A 24372-nucleotide genomic window follows, 5' to 3' on the forward strand; every position below is an offset into this window, starting at 1 on the left:
AGTAAAAATAAAAATATTACATTTGAAAATCTTCGATATATTGGACGCAATGGAAATATGTTTTTGTTTCAAAATCGATTTATTAAAAAATTTAATTGATGTCTTTGTGCATATGTTTGTAACAGGCCAAAGGGAAACGATATAGACCCGTGCTTCCTTTTGAGAATATTTACAGAATCAAATTCTGAATCGAGTTATGCATGTCCATCCACCTGTCCATGTTAAAGTGTTAACAAATTGCAGGTCAAATTTGATTTATTTTCAGAATGAGCTGAGCACAACTCACTTATTTGGCCCAAGGACGAACCCTATTGAAAATGAAGGAAATCTACTCCGATTTATATATAGCTACCATATATATTTTCCTCTTTTTAACCTTAAATGTTGTTGTGTTATAAAACATCGAAGCAATCCTTTTTTGTGACGGGTTGTAATGTTTGATATTAATGATCGATTTTTTTGCAATTAAAAGGAAATCCATAGAAAACACACCTTTATGCGACTCGTTTCGCCGCAGCTCCTCAGTCATCTAAGGCTAAGAGGCTTTACAAAGGTCGTGTGTTGATAATTTGTATTTATATGGAAGTTATTGTGAAATTGCAGATGCGATGTAAATTCAAATTATTTTTTTTTTTTTTAATTGATTTTGATTAACCTCAAAGGCGGTCAAGCGCCAAGGATCTACGGACAAAAAAATCACTTTCGCAAGGTTACATCTTCTATTTTTAATATCTCTGAAATCCGAAACCAGACTCAAACCTCGACAATGACAGACTTCGAGCATTTCAGTGCTAGCTCAAACCAAAAACAAAAGTGAAAGCGGCACAAAGTTCGGCTTTGTGAGATATTATACCCTCCTATATCCTCCACCTAGACGTGTGCACGTCGGTCCATTATAATTTTTAAACACGATACAGGCCACTGTTATGGGCCAATCTTCACGAAATTTTGCATATAGGATGGATTCTGTGCAATGAAGACCCCTATTGTTTTTGTAAAAGATCGGTTAATATTTAGGGGATCAAATGGACCAAATACTTAATTTATGTCGGTTTTTCTGGTGGCTCCATAGGCCGCCATTATGGTTCAATCACTGCGAATTTTCACATGGAAAAGGGCCAAAGATAAAGGCCGCCCAAATGGACCCAGACTTCTGTGTGAAAAATTACAAAGTTTATTTTTTTCTCTGGAAAACAAGTTGATAGTACATCCAAGAGGAGTGGTTGGCCTTTAAATTGATACCAATTATATTGGCGTACACTTAAATATTTACCACTCTAGAGAGTGGAAATATAGGGCTTATCGCTTTGAAAGGTTCCAGCTACGGTCAAGGACAACGCAACGTAATTTTCGGTGATGATCAGATAATATTTTGTGATGAAGTGGACCATAAAGTTAATTTTTGTGTGTGTGTTTTTTTTTTTTTGAGTCGATCTATAGGCCACATGCCGAACATCACAACACAATCCACCGTGAAAGGAACATAGATAAGTAATTTGAAGGACTGTACTGAATATTAGTAATATTCGCAAAAAATCTGCAGAAAGTGCAGAGTGACCATACGATAAGCTCATAATAATAAGTAACTGTTAGAGGAGGTCTAACCTGAAACTAGGAAAAAATATTGGTTATTTTTTATAGGACAACATTCAAACCTATGTGAATCCAATATATTCAATTTGGTTCGAAAATATTGTCCAAAGTTCCGGCTTTACCGAAATTGGGATAATCTTAAAAATGTATATGGTGAGCTTATAAAAAGTGGGCCCACAAAAAAAAAATGATCTGTAGAATGATTTCCTATCAAATGAGAACGAAAAATATTCCGATGAATATTTTATATCCCTACATTTTAATACCTCTTCAATCCGTAAAATTTGGTTTTAAGAACCAACCAAGACGTGGATTTTAAAATGAATCGTGTTTGAAGGTCTATACAAGAATAGATTTTCAGGCTGGAGTTCTATTATTGAACCATGACAAACAAGGTCGTCCGAGCACATCCACAAATCGATGAAACATTAGGACATTGAATAACCATGGAATCACTCTCAGAAATGTTGCGGAATAATATATCGGAATATCGTTCGACTTACGCTAAACAATTTGTACGGATGTTGTGCACAATGAACGTGGGGCAGTGAAGATTTTTCCAAAATTTCTCAGGAGCTGTTCGACATCGTCAACGATTCAGATAACCTCAAAAAGATCATCACCGGTGAAGAGTCATGGGACATTGAAACCAAAACCTAGTTATCCGAATGTCAAAATTTAGAATAGCCAAGACTGGAAATATGACGCCAGTTCGGTGAAAGGTGAAGCTCGCTGTTTTTTTTTCGACTTCAGCGTCCTTCCGTGATTGGCCGTTTATGCGAATCAATTGATCAGAAACGAAGAGTATTGTGGAAACGCCAATCAAGGATTTTACACCATGATAACCCAGCAGATCTCATATATTGATCCTTGGCGGATTTGGCTAATATTTTCCTCTTCTCAAAACTGAAGACCCGGATTAAGGGAAACAATTTGATATGATTGGGGCGATAAAAAAAAATGAAACATGGGCATTTGGCTTCATCAATTGGGCACAATTGGGGAGTACTTTGAAATTGCCATATACGCGAATCAATTCTTCAGAAACACAAAGAAAATTTGGAAAACTCAATGACGGATTTTGCACCACCACTATACCCGAGTAGTTCACATATTGATGCTTGGCGTGAAAGAACCACCTTTTTCACCGGATTTGGCCCCTGCTGATTGTTTTCTTCTTCCCAAAATTGAAGACCCGGATTAAGGGATTAAGAGATAAAAGACAAATCGTAACACGCGCTTTATGCGGTATCAACGGATTTCGGCCCCGCTGATTGTTTCTCCTTCCTAAAACGAAAGACCCGGATTAAGGGAAAGGATTTGCTAGTGAGGAGATAAGGAGAGATAAGAAAAAAAATGAAACAAGAGTTTTGGAACTGTATCCAAAGGAGAATTTCCGAAGTGTTTTGAGTGTGGGAATACCCCACGGCATAAATGGGGGAGTACTTAGAAGGGGACAATATAATTATTGATAAAAAATAAGGAATTAATTTGATTGAATCACAACTAAAGGAATCTTTTCCTGATCGGAACTGGTGGGGGCGGGGTTAGAAAATATAGGAGAGTTTTTAATGGATAGAAAATATTGGTTGTTTAATGTGCCACCATCAAATACATACTCCATATTTAGAAAATCTTAAAAATAATTAAAAATATCTGATTGTAAAAAGATGACAAAATAATGAGATCCTGAACTCTTAGATATCAAAAATTGTGGCTGTGGACAATATTGGTAATGACATAGTTATAGTTTAATTCAAAGCGACCGGCGAAATTAGTCAATAAAAGCGATATGAAATATAGGACAGATTTTGGGATTTTGGAATACAATCTTTATAATCGATATGCCGGAATAAATATATACATTTCCTATTCGTCCGGTATGGCAAAGATTTTCAAAATGTATTTTTTTAATTGTATCACATTTTGTTTTTATTTTTTTTAATGATTCCTAAAATATCTCCTTTCAAATTATACCATAACATTTCATTGTTTGTACTGACACCGAAGAGCAATTTTTTTTACCTAACATCAATGGCACAATGGATTTGGTTAGCAAGGTGAATAAATACCACACAGACAAATGGAACATTGAATATCGAATAGGTTTGTTTTTTTTTTTTTAATTTTTTATGTTTATGTGTAATCATTAGAAGTTCTGGAGCGATGATTTCTTTCAACGTTTTTTGCTTTGCATACAACAACAATATGCAGGTGTGCTGTTAAGACATTCAACAATTATTTGACTTTTTTTAAATGGAATTCTAAAATCTCCACATATTTCTATATAGTACGTGGAGGAAGCATATAAATTCCTAAAATTCATATTATATTTACTTACAGGATAACAACCCTTTTATGAGGTTATGTAAAGAAAATGTTGAAATAGTTGTTACGTTGTTGTTTGATTGTTTTTTGCATATTTTTTATATATATGAAAATTAAAAAAATAGAAAATTATAGTTAGGAAAAGAAATTTCTTTAAGAATAATAGAAATCAGAAATCTTATTTTTTTTAAATAAATTATTAATAACTTAAATATTACAAAAAGGTGCAAGTAACATAAAATTTAATAATAAATAACCTTTAAGAAGAGTTACTGACATTTATATATAATTTTTTGTTTTATATATATAATTTTGTATATATAAAATTATTTTTGGTAGGCATGCTTCCATTTAGATTGTGATTTCTTTGGAAAAAACTTCCAGAGACTTTCAAAAATATATTTAGCCTCTGTCTTACTATTTTTTTATTTCAAAAAAGATTAACAAGCACAGGATTTTAGAGGGGGAAGGGGGTAGAAAAAGAAAATTTTAAAGTAATAATAATTAAATTAAAAATTACACAGAAAAAAAATAACATTGCCATCATATTTGTGGATAATGTTTCGTCAAAAATTCATTTGAAACATTTGCTTATATATATGAAAATGCCACATAATATTAAATATAATAAAAAAAAATACTGGTATATTTGTTAATATAGCTAAAATTCGTAAAAGGAGGATTTGTTAGGTTATTGAGTGGTTGTTGTTTTTTTTACTTAAGACTAAGTGTAAAATTATTTGGCGTGTTGATTTTTGATTACTTTTTTTTTCAAATATTTACAAAAAAGCCTGACCCAAAACCTTGTTACTATATGAAATTTCAAACACTTGGTGTTTTTGTTTTTTTTTTTGCTTAGGAAAAAATGTTAAAAATCAATTTGTGGTTGTTTTTGTTTTTCTTTCATTACCATTGAATTGCATTTAAGCCAATTTTTTAGTTTGGTTTTCATTCTGATTTTCTTAAACTAAACTAAAGCAAAACATATATATTGGACAATCAAAACAAAAACTGAAAACTGTTATACGAAATGAAAATATAAAAAAAATTGTTATATCAATTTTTTCTTTCTTTCAAAAATGTTCTAGTTTATTTTTTATGTGGTTCTCAAAAAAATTTGCACTGCTTACTTGTTACCTATGGATTTTTATTTTTCAGTTTTTCATTGGGTTTTAGTATCAAAAAAAATCCATTTTAAGTTTAAAAAAATATTCTTCTTCTTTTTAATTAATTGCAAATAATTATAAATAAACCATAAATGATTTACAGCAACCCAAGCTACAGTTTAAAAAATTTGGTTGGCCTGTATTATTTATTTAAAAAATTAACTAAAAATGGTGCAGTTTAAATAAAATAAAATATTTCAAATAAAATTGTAATCAAATTTCCATTATATCGCATTGGTATTAGAAAAAGCCATTACAAAGAAAAATATTTATTTTTTTTTTATATTAAAAAAAAAAAAAAAACATAAAAAGAAAACCAAAATCCCTGGCAGAAATTATGGGGCAACCTATTTTGCAGGGGTTTCTTTGGTATTGAACCCTTTAATTATCATTATCGTCCAAACCGAATGTTAGTATTTTAAACTAAAGAAATTTTTCTTGGTTAGTTTTGAGGCGGGGTTAATAATTTTAGTTCCAAAAAAATATTAAAGGAGTAAAGATTTCTATAGAAAAAAATCATAGAACCTTGTTCCGAACTATTTTTCTATAGAAAAATTTTCTAGGACCTTGGTCTGAGGTTTTATTCTATAAAAAAAATTACAAACCCTAGGTCGGAGGTTTTTTCTATAGAAAAAAATTCCGAGACCCTTGGTCGGAGGTTTTTTCTACAGAAAGTTTTTTCTATATCTGAACTTTTTTCTATAGAAAAAAATTCCGAGACCCTTGGTCGAAGGTTTTTTCTATAGAAAAAAAATTCCGAGACCCTTGGTCGGAGGTTTTTTCTACTTGGTCTGTAGTATTTTTCTATAGAAAAAAAATCCGAGACCCTTGGTCGCAGGTTTTTTCTACACAAAAAAAATTTTTTCTATAGAAAAAATTTACAGATCCTTGGTCTGCACGTTTTTTTCTATAGAAAAAAAAATTCACTGACCCCTGTTCGGTTGTTTTTTCTATTGAAGAAAATTCCGAGACCCTTGGTCGAGGTTTTTTTATAGAAAAAATTCCGAGACCCTTGTTCGGCTGTTTTTTCTATAAAAAAAAATCCTAGACCCTTGGTCGGTTGATTTTTCTATAGAAAAAAAATGTTGAGACCCTTGGTCGGAGGTTTTTTCTAGAGAAAAAAATTCACAGACCCTTTGTCTGAACTTGTTTCTGTAGAAAAAACTTCAGAGACTTTTGGTAGGAGGTTTTTTCTATAGAAAAAAATTCCAAGACCATTGGTCGGAGTTTTTTTCTATAGAAACAAATTCCGAGACCCTTGGTCGGAGGTTTTTTCTATAGCAAAAATTTCGAGACCCTTGGTCGGAGGTTTTTTTCTATAGAAAAAAAATCACAGACCCTTGGTCTGAACTTTTTTCTATAGAAAAAAATTCACAGACCCTAGGTCGGAGGTTTTTTCTATAGAAAAAAATTCCGAGACCCTTGGTCGGAGGTTTTTTCTATAGAAAAAAATTCCGAGACCCTTGGTCGGAGGTTTTTTCTATAGAAAAAAATTCCGAGACCCTTTGTTCGGAGGTTTTTTCTATAGAAAAAAATGCCTAGACCCTTGGTCGGAGGTTTTTTCTATAGAAAAAAATTCCGAGACCCTTGGTCGGAGGTTTTTTCTATAGAAAAAAATTCCGAGAACCTTGGTCGGAGGTTTTTTCTATAGAAAAAATTCCGAGACCATTGGTCGGAGTTTTTTTCTATAGAAACAAATTCCGAGACCCTTGGTCGGAGGTTTTTTCTATGGAAAAAAATTCCGAGACCCTTGGTCTGAGGTTTTTTTCTATAGAAAAAAATTCAAGGAGGATTTTTTATAGAAACATTTTTTTTGGATTTTTTAAATTTTTTTCTTTACTCCATTAAATATTTTTTTCTTCTAAAGATTATTTAACCCACATTTTTAGCAGAAATGGTTAGTATTTGGCAACCAAAGAAATTTTTGTTGTTAGTTTTTCCTATGTTTCCACTTTTATATCACTTTTTTTAGATTTTCATACTCAAGGGGAAAACATAGAATTTGTTTACTAAAACTAAAACCAAAACTAAAAAAATAAATAAATGTTTTAAATAAAAAATCGAAAATTTTAAATATGATAAATCAGTTAACGAAAAACTTACGTCAAGCGGTTTCTTTAAGACAATCCAACCGGATTCGGCTTGTATATCAAAATATTCCAAATCATTGGGATTGAAGGGAGCACTCAGGCTATAGACTATGGCACCATTATTATCGGCATCTTCATCGGAGGCAGAAACACGTAGGATATTGGTACCAATGCTGGCATCTTGTTTGACATTTTCAACATATTTCTGTGAGGGAGGCGGGGGAGGAGAAGACAAAATTGAATAATTATTTTGAATGAAAATTACGAAATTTATTTCAAACATACCTGACGATCAAACAGAGGTGGATTATCATTGACATCGGTAATTTCCACGGTGAAGGAGCAAACACCCTCTAAACTGGGTTCACCCTGATCGGTGGCCTTCACTGTGACCGATACAAATTTACCATCATCACCTTCACGATCGAACACTTTGTTTGTGGACACTTCACCAGTTTCCTCATCCACTGTAAATTTAGTGCCTTTCTGATTTGGTTGTTGCACAATTGAGTATTTGACCTAATTTTGAGTAAATAAATGGAATGCAATTATTTATTTTTTTATTATTTAATTGAATTAATTATGTGGTTTTTAAATTGTCAATTCTCTGCCGCCCGCAGACATGTTTATTGCATTTATGTAATGTAATTATGAGTTTTTTTTCAACGGGAAAATGCTGTTGTTTTGTCACAAATAAAATGAACAAATATGACAATTTTATTACAGAGAAAAATGAGAGAGAATAGAGGTGTGAAAAAAATTCCTGAAGGGAGTAGGGTGAATCTTCCAATTTTCAGATTATATTTGTTAATTTTTTTTTATAAAAAACAAAAGTCCTTATAACTTCAAAAATATTCACATTTATGAGACCAAATTGTCTTCTCTTCTCTCCACAAAAATCTCTCCATCTCTCTTACCTGTCCATTAACACCCTTATCTTCATCGGTGGCCACCACCTTTATAACCGGACTGCCATTGGGAGCACCTTCTTCCACTTTGGGATAATATGTGGCACAATCCTTGAACACTGGCTTATTATCGTTGACATCGGTGATGAAGACCACAACCACGGCGGTGGAGGTGTGAATCGTTTGGTCACCATTAACACAACACGAACCATCATCCATGGCGGTAACATTCAACTCATACTTATCGCGATCCAAAGTAATTGCCTTATTATGTAAACGTATTACACCCGTTATATCCTCAATTACAAACTGCCCGGACGAAGTGCCACCACCAACAAAACCAAAACGAACATTATCACCATCCTTATCGGAGGCCACCACAGTGGTAACCAAAGTATTTGGTCCGGCATTTTCATCCACATTCGGTGTATAGACTTGTTGTGAAAATTTCGGTTCTTCATCGTTCTTATTTTTCGTATAGACGCGTACAGTGGCCACACCCGATTTGGAGGGTTCACCTTTATCCTTGGCCGTAACCAAAAATTCATAATAGGCATTATTGTTATCGGCATCCAACTGCTTATTGTTGACAATAATTCCATTCGTGTCGACTGCGAAGTGATCATCCGATACTAAATATTCAATTTCAGCATTGGCGCCCGAGTCGGAATCCATGGCCTTGACACGTAATATACTTGTGCCCAGCGGTATGTCTTCATCAACATTATGGGCCTGATAATCGGGTAATTCAAATTTGGGGGCATTATCATTGACATCGGTGACACGAATTGTGAGCTGTAAAAAGAGAGAGATAATTAAAATTAGTAAAAATTAACAAAATCAAAGAAAAATTCGAGGTGAAGGTCCCAGGTTCTACGATAAAGCCATCAATTAGACAAAAGAACCGACCAAGGTTCTCAGATTTTTTCCTGTAGAAAAAATAGCCGACTATTCCCTGAATTTTTTTTTTTTACAGAAAAATTAAAGGTCTGTTAATTTTTTCTAATGAAAAAAATTTTCTATCGAAAAAACCTCCGACCAAGGGTCTACGATTTTTTTCTATAGATAAAACCTCTGATCCAATATCTACGAAATTTCTACAGAAAATTTCTGTACATTTTTTTCTAATGAAAAAACCTCCGACCAAGGGTATACGATTTTTTTCTAGAGAAAAAAAAACCTCCAACCAAGGATCTAGGAAAAAACCTTCGGCAAGAAGTCTACGAAATTTCTACAGAAAATTTCAAGGGTCTGTGCATTTTTTCTAACGAAAAAACTTTTGATTACGGTTCTCCGAATTTTTTTCTATAGAAAATACCCTCCGACAAAAGGTCTGCGAATATTTTTCTATAGAAAAAACCTACAACCAAGAGCCTGCGAATTTTATTCTATACAAGAAAAAAAACTACGACCAAGGCTCTACGATTTCTTTTCTATAGAAAAAAACTCCCACCTCTTAAAGTCTCTTAAATTTTTTTATAGCAAAAATCCTCGAACAAAGGGTATCGGAATTTTTTTCTGTGGAAAAAACTTTGGACAAGGTGTCTATGAATTCTTGTCTGTAGAAAAAACCTTCGTCATTGGGCCTATGAATTGTTTTCTAAAGAAAAATCTTGAGAGCAAGGGTCTCAGTATAGAAAAAACCTTCGACCAAGGGTCTACGAATTTTTTTCTATAGAAAAAAACTCCGACCAAGGGTCTACGAATTTTTTTCTATAGAAAAAAACTCCGACCAAGGGTCTACGAATTTTTTTCTATAGAAAAAAACTCCGACCAAGGCTCTAAGATTTTTTCTATAGAAAAAACATCCGACCAAAGGTATAATTGGGGTCTGTGAATTTTTTTCTATAGTAAAAACCTGCGACCACGTGAGTTCGATTTTTTTCTAGTGCAAGAAATGTTAAGACTAAGGGTCGGTGCATTTTTTTTCTATAGAAAAAAAAGTTCTGACCAAGGTTATTTGATTTTTTTCCATGGAAAATACAAATCGAAGTCCTTTAAAACGCTTCTAATTTCGATTTCTATTATCCATAAATTATTTATCTAATTTATTTTTATAATAACCCTATCTCCTTGTATATCTGATAAATATTTCATTTAGTTTTCAATATCCGGAATCATAAGTTTTCCAATAACCAGATTACTCCCTCGTCTCGATGCAATTTAAATAAAATTTACTGGAAGAGTTTTTTTTCAGAATCTGTCGTTGAGTAAGAAAATATCCAATAAAACTGTCAATTGACGGCAATGCTTCCTTCCTGCCATTAGTTTTTCGCATCTAACGAACAAGGTCCTCCCAACAATCCGTTACTCGTTATATAGAGCTATTGAAAATTATGCATTTAAGTGCATAACGTTGGCTAGAGTTACAACACAAATCTCTAGTGACATTAAATTGCCCTTGGAAAATTTACTACCATCATTACCATGTGGCCCAATCTACACAGCCGTCAACACCACCACCTCACCTACCGCCTAAGTCAATAATTCAAAGGCGAGTTCTAGGCGAACGACACAGAAGTTCAGTCAACCATAAGTAATACAAAACAAAAGGGTCTGTGTGTATTGAAATTTTGCACAACTAAAGGCCCTTTGGGATTATAAGAAAAATTTTGTTGATGGTGGTGTTGGAGGAGGCGGGTTAGTGGGTGGCCATAACCAGTGAGCGAACACTACAATTTGCCATTAAAGCATATTGAAAATTTGCAGCACTCAGGGCAACACAAACACCACCATCATCATCGCCGTAATCCTCTTCGACTACCCAGGGCACTAACACAGTTGCATTTTATTTTTTCTTTCAAGTAGTACTTACCTCAACAGATGTGGAAAAACCACCCGAATCTTCGGTGGCTGTTACAATCAGCGAATAGACATGAGGCTGTCGTAAATCTTCGAAATCCAATTCTTTAGCCAGTTTAACAATACCCGATGAGGGACCAATGTTGAAGGTACCTGCACCCTGGCCTTGAGCTTTTAATGTGTAACGGATTTCACGGTCTGCAAATGACTTGGCTTTGACGGAAATAATGCTGCAGGACATGGAAGAAAGAGAGAGAGAGAGACGGAGAGAATGAGTAAGAGAATAAAATATTGTGTAACGAAATTAAAGCATACTTCAAGGCATTGCAATTAAATAAAATGTGAAGTCTACAATCAACGCTACTTCTTCGAGCACAATATAAAATTTATTGGCACTCAAAAGGAAGGAACGATGAAGGCGAACAAATGTTAATTTAATAATAAAGAAATATTTTTTACAAGTAAAGAAATATTTCTTTATAAATAAAGAAACACTTTTTATAAAAAAAGAAATAAAATAAATTGAATTTAATAAAAGATAAAAAAATAAAATGTATTTAAAAATGTATTAAAAAATAAAATGTATTTAAAAAATTCCCTATTGCCTGACTTACTCTGAATCCTTTTTCTGATTTTCGGGAATCTCCGCCTCATAACTTGGCATATAAAATTGTGGCGCCCGCTTACCGCCCACAATACTCAGACGTTCTTCGGGTGTACTTTGGAAACGACGATCATCTACTTTGCCATTTTGATCTTCCGCCTTAACATAAAGGACATATTCCATATCCAACTGGAAGAGATCAGTACCACGTGTTCGTACAACTCCAGAACGTTCGTCGACTTCAAAACGTCCCCCGGTACGATCACGTACAATAAAATAGTGAATATTATGATCGGTATCAGGATCACGAGCTTGCAAAGTAAATACGGGTGTATTTGGTGGAGCATTTAGTTGTACTACCGCCTGCATGGGTAATGGGCGATTAATAAAATAGGGTGGTTCATCATTGACATCCTTGACATGGATGATGACACGTTGATTATCGGTGTATTTAAGACCAGCTGGAAAAATAAAGAAGAAGAGAGGGAAAAGGTTAAATTTTGATTTAAAAAAAAAATAATTTTTATAAAATGAAAAAAAATACATACAGCATAGAATTTAGGAAAATTTAGAATATGACTTTTATTAAAAAAATAAATAAATTTTTATAAAAAAGATAATATAGCCTATTTTTAGGATGTGTCTAACTAATCTGACCTATAGCGAGCTTTTCTCTATTGGTTTTTTCTACGCTCGGCAAGGGCTTTCACACCTAAAACGGAATTTTCCAGCCCCGACCAGACCATGAGCTTCATTTTGTTAAAATTTCCCATTATAATGGAAATATTTAAAGCATACTTTTTGGGAGCATATTTGTTCTCAGATTAAAGTCTACTTTTAGGATTAAAAATATAAAAAAATCCCTTTTCTGACTCACAGCGAAGTTCTTTTAAAGATTTAGAAAGAAACACAAATCTCTTATCCTCGACTTTGAAATCAATCACTTCAGAAAGGTATACAAAAGAAACAAAAAAAATCCTTTAAATAAACCCTGAGATATTGTCATTAAAACAAAGACTCAAACACACACTCAAAAGCCAAGGAACAATACAACCAAACAGTTCTCTAGTGGAAACTACATATTTGTATATCAGCACATTGTCGGCAGATGAACAATGAAACATAGACATTGTCTCGGTATATTTGTAAAGCACTTTAAAAAAAATTGAAGAACAAATCACCACCACCCGCTTCAATCATCCCAGGGCCTCACAGTGAGTGACATGCTGCATCATATGACAGTCATGTGACTTGTGTCAACATCAGCAGTAGAAAGGACCAAAAACAAATCCTGGCGGTAAGACTAACAGCAAACATTACTTAAAAAAGGCGTTAGAGCAGAAATTTGAAGTCAGCATTCACAAACAAACACACACACAATGATGCACATACATATGTATGCGAATGTATGAAAATTAATTGTGTTAAATAAGCGGAAAAGGAAACAAGACAACAAAAGATTCCTTTTGGCATTAATTGATATGAAAGGAAATTTTACATCATTTTAAAGGCAAAAACTTCCCTCAAAAATATTTTTTAACCCGTAAAGTCGGACGGGGTCGACTATATGATACCCTTCACAACTTTGGGTATATTCGCATTTTTAAAGGACCAGTAAAATGAAATTGGATCCATAAACATGTCATTCTGCAACCGATACTAAATTTTTCATTTAGTCAGATATAGAAGCTATATCTAAATCTGAACCGATTTCAGGAAATTTAACACACATCATTTTGGACCTAATTTATTACGCTGTGCCAAATTTCGTGCAAACCGAAAGAATATTAAGGGACTTTGGTACACAATTGCCTTAAATCGGTCGAAAATATATATGGGAGCTATATCTAAATCAGAACCGATTTTCACGAAACTTAACACACATCATTCTAGACTTAATTCATTACGCTGTGCCAAATTTCGCGAAAATCGAAAGATATATAGGGACTTTGGTAGACCATTTACCCTAAATCGGAGGATAATATATATGGGAGCTATTTCTAAATCTGAAGCGATTTTCAGGAAACCTAACACACATCATTCTAGACATAATTCATTACGCTGTACCAAATTTCGTGCAAATCGAGATATATATAGGGATTTTGGTGCACCGTTTACCTTAAATCGGACGAAAATATATGTTGGAGCTATACCTAAATCTGAACCGATTTTTCCCAATTTCAATAGGGTTCGTCCTTGGGCCATATAAGTGACCTATGCCAAATTTCGTCCAAATCGGATCATAAATGCGACCTGTACTTTGTTCACAAAAATACATGGACGGACATGCGTAAATCGACTCAGAAAGTGATTCTATACACATTCTCAAAAAAAATCTACGCCTTCATTATTACTTGAAAAAATTTCCACATGAAAATATTTTCTTTAAAAAATCTACGCCTTCATTATTACTTGAAAAAATTTCCACATGAAAATATTTTCTTTAAAAAATCTACGCCTTCCCTCTACGCCTTCGTTGGATGCTTGAACATTTTTCTTTAAAAAATCTACGCCTTCCCTCTACGCCTTCGTTGGATGCTTGAACATTTTTCTTTAAAAAATCTACGCCTTCGTTGGATGCTTGAACATTTTTCTTTAAAAAATCTACGCCTTCGCTGGAGGCTTGAACAAATATTCTTTAAAAAATCTACGCCTTCATTATTACTTGAAAAAATTTCCACTTGAAAATATTTTCTTTAAAAAATCTACGCCTTCCTCTACGCCTTCGTTGGATGCTTGAACATTTTTCTTTAAAAAATCTACGCCTTCATTATTACTTTAAAAAATTTCCACATGAAAATATGTTCTTTAAAAAAATCTACGCCTTCATTATTACTTGAAAAAAATGTTCTTTAAAAAATCTACGCCTTCATTATTACTTGAAAAAAATATTCTTTAAAAAATCTACGCCTTCATTATTACTTGAAAAAATATTCTTTAAAAAATCTACGCCTTATTGTAGGCCTTGAAAAAATATTCTTTAAAAAATCATCGCCTTATGGTAGGCTTTGAAAAAATATTCTTTAAAAAATCTATGCCCTGAAAAATATTCTTTAAAAAATCTACGCCTTATTGTATGCCCTGAAAAATATTCTTTAAAAAATCTACATCTTCATTTGTAGCCCTGAAAAAATATTCTTTAAAAAATCTACGCCTTATTGTAGGCCTTGGAAAAATATTCTCTAAAAAAACTACGCCTTCATTGAAAAATATTCTTAACAAATTCGCTAATTGTATGCCCTGAAAACTATTATTTAACAAATTACGCCTAATTGTACAGTGAAAAATTTTTTAAAAAATTTCCATTTTCATAATCAAAATATTTAAAAAATCTACGCATAACCCTAAAAAATATTCTTTAAAAAATCTACGCCTAATTGTATGCCCTAAAAATATTCTTTAAAATTCTTTCTATACTCTGCTGAAGACATTACCTGCAAATGACAGGCATTACCGTTAAAATGACAGCTATTTTTGGTGACCAAATATTAGGAATAAACATAACAGTGACAAAAAATGCACAGATACTAGTCTATATCTTCATAAACTTCTTTCACACCGATACACTCTCCCCCTCCCCTTTGATAATGTTCGCCATGGGTGTTACAAAAGCAAAGAAGTTTTAGAACGACTTGTAACATCTGGTTATGATTTTTGCCATTTGACTACCTCCGAAGAGAGAAAGTTTGAATAAACTTTGGTTTGCAAAAGAAAGAAGAGAAAAAATAGAATTTCTCTGAAAATGTTACCCTTTTTTCGGATCAAATGTAAGGGGTGAGCAAAAAAAGTAAGGAAAAATACCCAAAGCCAAAGAAGCAGCGTCAACGACCGCTTTGGTGTGCAGACGCTAAGGGGTTGCTACCTTCAGTTGTTAAAGTGTAAATTCTATGTAAGTAAGTGGTAAGAATACTTTCAAATGTAAACATTAATGATTTTCACGTGGCTAGGGTAAGTCTATTCCTCCTTTCGTAGAATTGAAGCTTACAATGGTTTCATGTAAGAAATTCAACCATTCGAGTTCCCTTCTTTCGGATCGATGATTTCTGGTGTTTTGTTTGTTTTTGACAATGTTTGCGTGTCAAAATTTCAATGAGCAACGCTTCCATGTCACGGTTGGGAAAAATTTCCTCAGAAGGGATGGGAAACAACTCCTTTTGAAAGGAGAGGAAAGGAAACAGAAAAGAAAAAATATCAACTGTAGAGGACGTGACTAGAATATTTTTGAAGCAAGCCCCAAAACCTTCGTTGACACATAAATGTTGTAATTGAACTTTGTTTTGTGAATAGAGTTGTGACCAAGGGAGCGGGGGTGTAATATTTGGGACTTGAATAGATTTTGGTTGCCCTTTTTTTTGATAGTTGAGCCATTGAATGGAGGGACAGTGCTAAAGGTTATGTCGTTCTTTGCGGTTGAAGTAGAGAGATAGATAAGGGAACGTTTTAATTATGTGACGAACTATAAGGAACATTTTTAACAAAGCATTAAATCTAGGGGGACATTTATATGTTCTCCCCTAAAACTATGCAACAGACCGTATATTAATGTAATGACAATGCTAGCGGAAGTGGAGTGCATGCCAAGAACGCAAGGAAATGTGAAAATGTATTTCATTTACACCTCATTAAAGATAAATTTCACAAAATATTCTATACATATCTACGCCTTCATTAGGCCTCACAAAATGTTCTGTAAAAAATCTAGGCCTTCATTAGGCCTCACAAAATATTCTATAAAAAATCTACGCCTTCATTTGGGCCTCACAAAATATTCTTTAAAAAATCTACGCCTAATTGTATGCCTTGAAAAATATTCTTTAAAAAATCTACGCCTTCATTAGGCCTCACAAAATATTCTATAAAAAATCTACGCCTTCATTTGGGCCTCACAAAATATTCTTTAAAAAATCTACGCCTAATTGTATGCCCTGAAAAATATTCTTTAAAAAATCTACGCCTAATTGTATGCCCTAAAAAATATTCTTTAAAAAATCTACGCCTAATTGTATGCCCTGAAAAATATTCTTTAAAAAATCTACGCCTAATTGTATGACCTCAAAAATATTCTCTAAAAAATCTACGCCTAATTGTATGCCCTAAAAATATTCTTTGAAAAATCTACGCCTAATTGTATGCCCTAAAAACATTCTTTGAAAAATCTACGCCTAATTGTATGCCCTAAAAACATTCTTTGAAAAATCTACGCCTAATTGTATGCCCTAAAAACATTCTTTGAAAAATCTACGCCTAATTGTATGCCCTGAAAAATATTATTTAAAAAATCCCTGAAAAATATTCTTTAAAAAATCTACGCCAAATTGTATGCCCTGAAGAATATTATTTAAAAAATCTACGCCAAATTGTATGCCCGAAAAAATTTTATTTTTAATAATCTACGTTCTGATGGTCTTTCAAAAAATATTCCCTCACCATTTGCTGCCTACTTTTAGGAGAAAAACCCCCAATAATCATTTTCAATATAACCCTGTGGAAAACCTCATTAATAAGTCAAGGCTTCAAATAAATTTTCCAATACATTTCCTCTAAAACAAGTTGGAAAAAATCCGCTCTTTTATATCCTTCCTCCGGATTCGATCTCATTAAATGCATTTGTTGCACTTAATTACTATTTAAAACCAAAAATGTCATAGTTGATACATTTTTCGCGGTCATTACCCTTTCCCCTCCGTTTTGGGCAACAAGAACGGATATTGTAACTGTTCATGGCATTTGTGGCTTTTGAATGTGTCACACATCGACATTATAATGCTGTTGTTGCAAAACAACAACAACAACTTCTGTCGATTGTGGTGTTCATGGATCGAATTTAATTGCAATATTATTGAGCTAGCGAACGAGCGAACATTTATAATAAGATTACCACTTCCCGCTGTGTCATTAACACGCTATAATCATTTTGTAGATTAAATGTTATATACACATATATCTATATGTATAAGTAAGTGTGTATGTGTGTGTGTGTGTGACTATATAAAATCACTTACAATATATTGTCGACAATATGCTGTAATAAATTTGTATTTTATAATAGCCTAAAGGTAGGCAATGATTTAATGGATTTTTGACAAGCAAATTATTGACAGTATTTATACAGGTTGCTAAAAGAGAGGGGGTGGGGGCGGGGTGGAGTGAAAGTAATTAAAATTTAATTTTTATACAGTATTTAATTGTGAATTCAATGCAAAACAAACGGATGGAAACATATTCTGATGGACATTTAACAATACTATTAACCAGGTTCAGGTTCTGATTTTCAAAACAAAAAAAAAAAAAAAAAAAAAATATATATATATATATATAAAATATTTGAAATATTCCCAAAAAATTACCCTATGAATATTTAGTATCCCTAAAGTTTGCTTCAGTAAACAATCCTCAAAGTATGCATCACATTTTGTCATATTAAAATTTCAAATATCAAGGCAGCTATTTGCAAATTAAAACTTTAATTATTGTACAAACATTCGTAGTTAAATATTTTTGCCAAATTTATTGTATTACAGTTGACATTAAAAATTAAAATGTTTCAAAAAAAAAAAAAAACACCAAATTAAATTTCTTATGCTAGAATAGCAAAAATTAAAGTGAAAAATAACCAATTAAATCTGAGATGAATTATAAATCTGGTTTTCATCTTGTCAACATCAATAAAAATGGTATCAAATATGCGCATACTTCAAACCTCCTTAAAGTATGCTTCATTTTTATACCCTTCACCACACTGTGGTACCGGGTATTATGTCTTTGTGCATATGTTTGTAACAGGAAAAAGGCATCGAGATAGACACATGGTTCCTTTTGAGAATATGCATATAATCACATTCTGAGTCGATTTATGCATGTCCGTCCATCCATCCGTCTGTCTGTCTGCCCATGCTAAATTGTAAACAAAGTACAGGTCACATTTATGATCCGAATTGGATGAAATTTGGCATAGATCACTTATTTGGCCCAAGGACGAACCCGATTGAAATTGGGAAAAATCGGTTCAGATTTAGATATAGCTTCGATATATGTTTTCGTCCGATTTAAGGTAAATTGTACACCAAAGTCCCTAGATTTCCCTCGATTTGCACGAAATTTGGCACATCGTAATGAATTAGGTCTAGAATGATGTGTGTTAAATGTCCTGAAAATCGGTCCAGATTTAGATATAGCTCCCATATATATTTTCGTCCGATTTAATCTTAATGGTATACCAAAGTCCCTGTATATCATCCGATTTGCACGAAATTTGGCACAGCGTACTGAATTAGGTCTAGAATGATGCGTGTGATGTTTCCTGAAAATCGATGCAGATTTAGATATAACTCCCATATATATTCGTCCGATTTAATGTAAGTGGTGTACCAAAGTCCCTATATATCTTTCAATTTGAACGAAATTTGGCACAGCGTTGCTGAATGATGTGTGTTAAGTTTCCTGAAAATCGGTCCATATTTAGATGTAGTTCCCATTTATATTTTCGTCCGATTTAATGTAAATGGTGCACCAAATTCCGTATATATCTGTCGATTTGCACGAAATTTGGCATAGGGTAATGAATTAGGTCTGGAATGATGTGTGTTAATTTTCCGGAAAATCGGCCCAGATTTAGATATAGCTCCCATATATATTTTCTTCCGATTTTATGTAAATTGTGCACTTGTGTGCCCGATTGCCACACAATTTTGTACAATGAACTGTAGTTAATCTCTGCCAAGTCTCATTGAAATCGGTTCAGATTTTGATATAGCTTCTACATATATATTTTCGTCCGATTTTACGCCAAATTGACAGAAACTTTGCACAACGTACTGAAGTTAGCATAACCTAGAGGTTGGATATAAATGCTTCAACAAGGTGGGTGCAATCAGCACCCACCTTCTAACCAAATAACCCTATATCTAACCAAATAAAAAATTTAGTATAAGTGGCAGGATGACATGTTTATGGATCCAATTTCATTTTACTGGTCCTTCAAAAATGCGACGTCTGTTAGGATTTATCTGTGCAATACACCCAAAGTGGTGAGGGGTATCATATAGTCGGCGCCGTCCGACTTTACTACTTTCCTTAATGGTCTGTAATTCCTTTTTGTCCATAAAGCAGAATTGCAAATTATTATTACAATTTAACTATTCTGTCTTACGGAAAAACTTTATTAAAATATTTTTTTTTCTTGGTACTTGGTATCCTTTACAGATTTCCAGTTTTTTTCACTTTACATCCTAATGATGTTTTGATGAGAGTCTTGATGGAAAAATTGCGTTGCGTTATTTTTTCTTCTGTTGTTGCCTTTTAACCATTAATATCCGCAACAAAAATAACAACAACATATTTTAACTAAGTATTTTCTTGGTAAGTCTAACATCCTGTCTTGTTTTTTAATTGTTACTTTCCGTTGCAGACATTTTGTGCTGGGAGAAATGATATCTTTTTTTCTTTACTGCACGAAGGAAAGGAAGGAAACATCATCATGGTATGTGGTAGCAAAATGTCTACACTTTCTTGTGTACTAGGCTTGGAAATAAATTTTTAAAAATTTTTATAAGGAGAAGGGGTTTAAAGGAAACCTCTTCCTTGTCTATTACTCATGCTCTCCGTTAACGTTTATAACATTATCTTTATTTACTTGCTTCACGGTTTTTTCTTATTTTTTTTTCCTTCCCCCCATATAGAAGAAGGATTAAAAGAACATTTAAACTACGGAATTGTAGACAAAAAAGCGGACTTCCCTTTTTGCTGTTTAACTCGTTTTTTTTTCTTCTTCTTCTTCTTCAGCCGTTTAAGTATTACTTTACGTGAGCAACAAATTTATTACTTTAAAACTGACATCGAGGGATGAATAACCCCACCCCACCAAACAAGGACCAGGTTGAGTGGAGACTATTTGCCCGTTATGTAGTTCAAGTTTGTGATGTAGTTGCAAGTTTTTGTTTTGGTGTTGTTGTTGTTGCATGCTATTAAATTTCAACTTTTTATTGCTAGTATATTATGGGTGGGATTGGGACTGTGGGGAGGCCAGTTTTCCCTGCCACGAAGAAGAATATAGTATTTAGTAGTTTTCATTAGTTGATTTAGTGTTCGGTTCTAATTCATTGCATTTTAATGGCTTAAGTGAAATTTTAGTACCTTTAAGAAGCAAAGAATGAACAGCAACAAACAGAAATTAAAAACAAATTGTGGGGAAAATTATTTTTTTTGGAATGGTTGTTAAACGAATTAATAGTACATACATGAGGGAAATAAATATGGCTTGGGGTATGTCTATAAAAACAAAAACTGGAGCAAATAAAAAAAAAAAAAAAAAAAAAAAAACACTAGGAAAGTAGTAAAGTCGGACTGGGCCGAGTATATTATACCCTTCACTACTTTGGGTATATTCTACATATGTATCCTAACAGACGTCGCGTTTTTGTTATATATCTATATCTGAACCGATTTCAGGGAAACTTGCAACAGACTAATTTATATTGCTTCAGTACGTTGTGTCAATCGGCCTATCTATGGATCTTTTCACGAAGCTTAGCAACATCATTCTAGACTTAAGGGGACCCCCGGGGTCAAAATTTTTGTTGATATAATTCGAATCTACACTAATTAAAGCATGTCTCTACAAAATTTCAAGTGAAAATCTCAAGATTTCTTGAAGATATAGCCGATTTATTGTGTCAGCATCAAGTGACGGCTGAAGGGCTTCTCAAACTTTAAACGCGTTTTTTTCTTTTGCGAATGGCGGGCACGATAACTCAAAAACTAATAACCCAATCGATTCCAAATTTTTACACCTTTCTCTGTGAGTGTATAGCTATCGTATGAACTAGGATAAAGCCAATCGGTGAAGATCTTCCTTATTTTTTAACTTGGTTTTTGTTAAAAAATCGGTGATTTTCCAAAAATATTTTTTCAAAGGTCCGCCATTTTGTTAATTTTAAAGCGAAGTCAATAATCCTAGATCATACGAGAGCCAGACATGTACTGTTTCTAAGACCGTTGGAATTTTCGAATTCCGATGTTCCACCATCAAAAATAAGGACTATTTTCAATTACAAAAATCAACAATAAAACAATAACAAAAAATGTTTGTAAATTAAATACATTTTTTTAAAAAATCTACGCCTTTGGTTTAAAAAAATATTTTTGAATAAGTCCAGGTTTCGCAGGAGCTTCATTGGAAATTTAAAACGTGGATCATTAAAGAAAAATTATTCCAGGGACTAACAAGGCGTGGATTTAAAAAAAAACAAATATTTTTCTTGACTTAAGGTGTGGATTTAAAAAAAAAAGTTCATGACCTCTACTATTTTTCTTCGTCTGTCTTAGTCGTAGATTAAAAAATATATTTTTGATCTCTGCTCTCCTGTTTTTTTTTATATTTTTTTGTCTCTCCTATCGTGGATTTAAAAAAAAAATTTTTTGTCCATCTAAGTCGTGGATGTTTAAAACATATTTTTCTTTGTCTACCTTTATACTGGAATTAAAGGAATATTTTCTCTAGGTTACCTTGATCCTAGAATTTAAAATTATTTTTTACTTGGCCTTCTTGTCTTTGTGCACATGTTTGTAACAGGCAAAAGGAATCGAGATAGACCCATGCTTCCTTTTGAGAATATCCACAGAATCGCTTTCTGAGTCGATTTACGCATGTCTGTCTGTCCATGTATTTTTATGAACAAAGTACAGGTGGCATTTATGATCAGATTTTGATGAAATTTGGCACAAGTCACTTATTAGGTGCAAGGACTAACCATATTAAAATTGGAGAAAATCAGTTCAGATTTAGATATAGCTCCCATATATAGTTTCATCCGATTTTATGTAAATGGTGCCCAATCTTCCAATATTGGCCCAATTGAGACTCAATTTTGCACAGAGTACTAAATTAGTTCCATATTGATCTATGCCAAGTTTTGTTGAAATTGGTTCATATTCAGATATAGCTCCCATATATAGTTTCGGCCGATTTTATATAAATAGATCACCATACTGTCAATATTTGAAACAAAATTTTGCACAGAGTACTGAATTATGTCCAAATTGATGTATGCCAAGTTTTGTTGAAATCGGTTCAGATTTGCATGTAGCTCCAGAGTTCTGAATTAGGTCTGGATTAATGTTTGCGAAGTTTTGTTGGAATCGGGTTTAGATTTAGGTATAGCTCCCATATATAGTTTCCTGCCAAATATAGTCCGATTTTATGTCAATGGAGCACCATACAGCCCATTTTTGTCCGATTAAGACAACATTTGCCCAGTTTACGGAATTAGGTCCAGATTTATGTATGAGAAGTGTTGTGGAAATCGGTTCAGATTTAGATATAGCTCCCAAATATATTTTCATCCGATTTTATGTAAATGGAGTAACATCGTGTCAAATTTACAAAATTTGGACAGAGTACTGTATTAGGTCCAGATTGATGTATGTGATTTTGTTTTGGAATCGGTTAAGATGTATATTTTCGTCCGATTTTATGTAAATGGGAACCGAACCTGTCTTATATTCACACAATTTAGCAGCGGGTATGGAATTTAGTCTAGAATGCTTTGGTTAAGTTTAAAGTCGGTTCAGATTTAAATATAGCTTAAATATATACTTTAGTCCCATTTTATGGCGCACCATAGATCCTGTCCTATTTGTACGATATTTTGTTGTCATATATTGTCATATATTTTTTTTTGCAAATAGAGGAGCCTATGTCTGTTCGCTTTACATGAAATATAGCATAGCGTATTGAATTGAAATTGTTTCAGGTTTAGATATAGCTTCCATATATATGTTTCATCCGATTTCATCAATATGATGCACCAAATAACTAAAGTTTGTCCGATTAGGACGAATTAGTGCACAACGTACCAAATCGAATCTAGATTTTGGATTTTGTGTCGCATACCAAATAATGGATGCCATGGTTGATCAAATACGTCCATTTATATATAGATCTTATACATATTTTGCTCGATGATATTAAATTTTTGGGTTGTTTTATTTTAGTTCAAATATCTATTTACTGCACGCCGTCAATTTTCAATTTCTATCCTATCTAAAGGATACTGTACTTATGAGCATCTCTTTTATGTACCCAAAGTGGTCAAGGGTGTCATATAGTCGGCCCCGTCCTTGGCCTTTGTTTCCAACTCTCTACTAATTTATTTTTATTTACAACTTCCATGTAATATTTACATATTTTTTTTCTTTAGTTTTTTGAGGAAGTATTTCATTGAAAACTCCATTTAAATATAATTTATTCTATTTTTTATTTGTTATTGAAATCCTTTTGCAAACTAGAAAATATGCTTATTTTTGCAGAAAAATTGTTTACCAAAGAAAACCCGAAGTAAACTCAAAAAGGGAAACTTTTGTATTTTATATTTGCATATCTTTGAAGAGAAACTAAGAGAGGAAATGAATGGACAGTGGTTAAAAAAAGAATAAAAAGGAAAATTCTAAAATTCCTTTATTAAAAATATTGTTTTTGTTTTGAGACTGAGATTTTCAAAAAAATTCTTTTTTATTTTAATTTTTTTATATTAATCATACAGGCTTCGTAGAGCCCTCATGATGTAAAAAACTGAATTCAAATAATTTTGTATTTAATTTCGATTGTTTTTTAATTTATTTTTTCTTCTCTCCACGAAGCCACTATGCAATGCTTCATATCCTTTGACTTCCCACAAAAAAGGTAATCTTTTTTTTAAAGTTCCTTCAAAAGGAGTCAAAGAAATGCTTTCCTTTTTCTTTATAACACACACACAGTTGTAAGCCAACAGGTATTTGAACTTTGATGAATTATAAATATTAAAGGGTATTTTTTTTTTTGCAAAGGGTAATGAAAAACCTTGAACACCCACCCTGCAGTAGCAATTTACTTCACATGAAAACTT

The 24372-nt window shown here is 32.9% G+C and overlaps 1 protein-coding gene across 1 annotated transcript in view; it reads right to left on the reverse strand.

Annotated features, from left to right (window-relative positions):
* The window catches only part of LOC133325813 (neural-cadherin-like), an 89556-nt gene that overhangs the window by 22411 nt on the left and 42773 nt on the right, over window positions 1-24372 (reverse strand). The window contains exons 3-7 of the mRNA XM_061534536.1: window positions 11502-11952; window positions 10901-11117; window positions 8095-8880; window positions 7463-7696; window positions 7191-7382 (exon numbers count right to left, since the gene is read on the reverse strand). Coding sequence (XP_061390520.1) covers window positions 7191-7382; window positions 7463-7696; window positions 8095-8880; window positions 10901-11117; window positions 11502-11952 — 1880 coding nt within the window. The remainder of the gene's footprint in view (window positions 1-7190; window positions 7383-7462; window positions 7697-8094; window positions 8881-10900; window positions 11118-11501; window positions 11953-24372) is intronic.

Source organism: Musca vetustissima, unplaced genomic scaffold (genome assembly GCF_032173495.1).
Source record: "Musca vetustissima isolate MV318-11 ecotype Yass unplaced genomic scaffold, APGP_CSIRO_Mvet_v1 utg19053, whole genome shotgun sequence".
NCBI lineage: Eukaryota > Metazoa > Arthropoda > Insecta > Diptera > Muscidae > Musca > Musca vetustissima.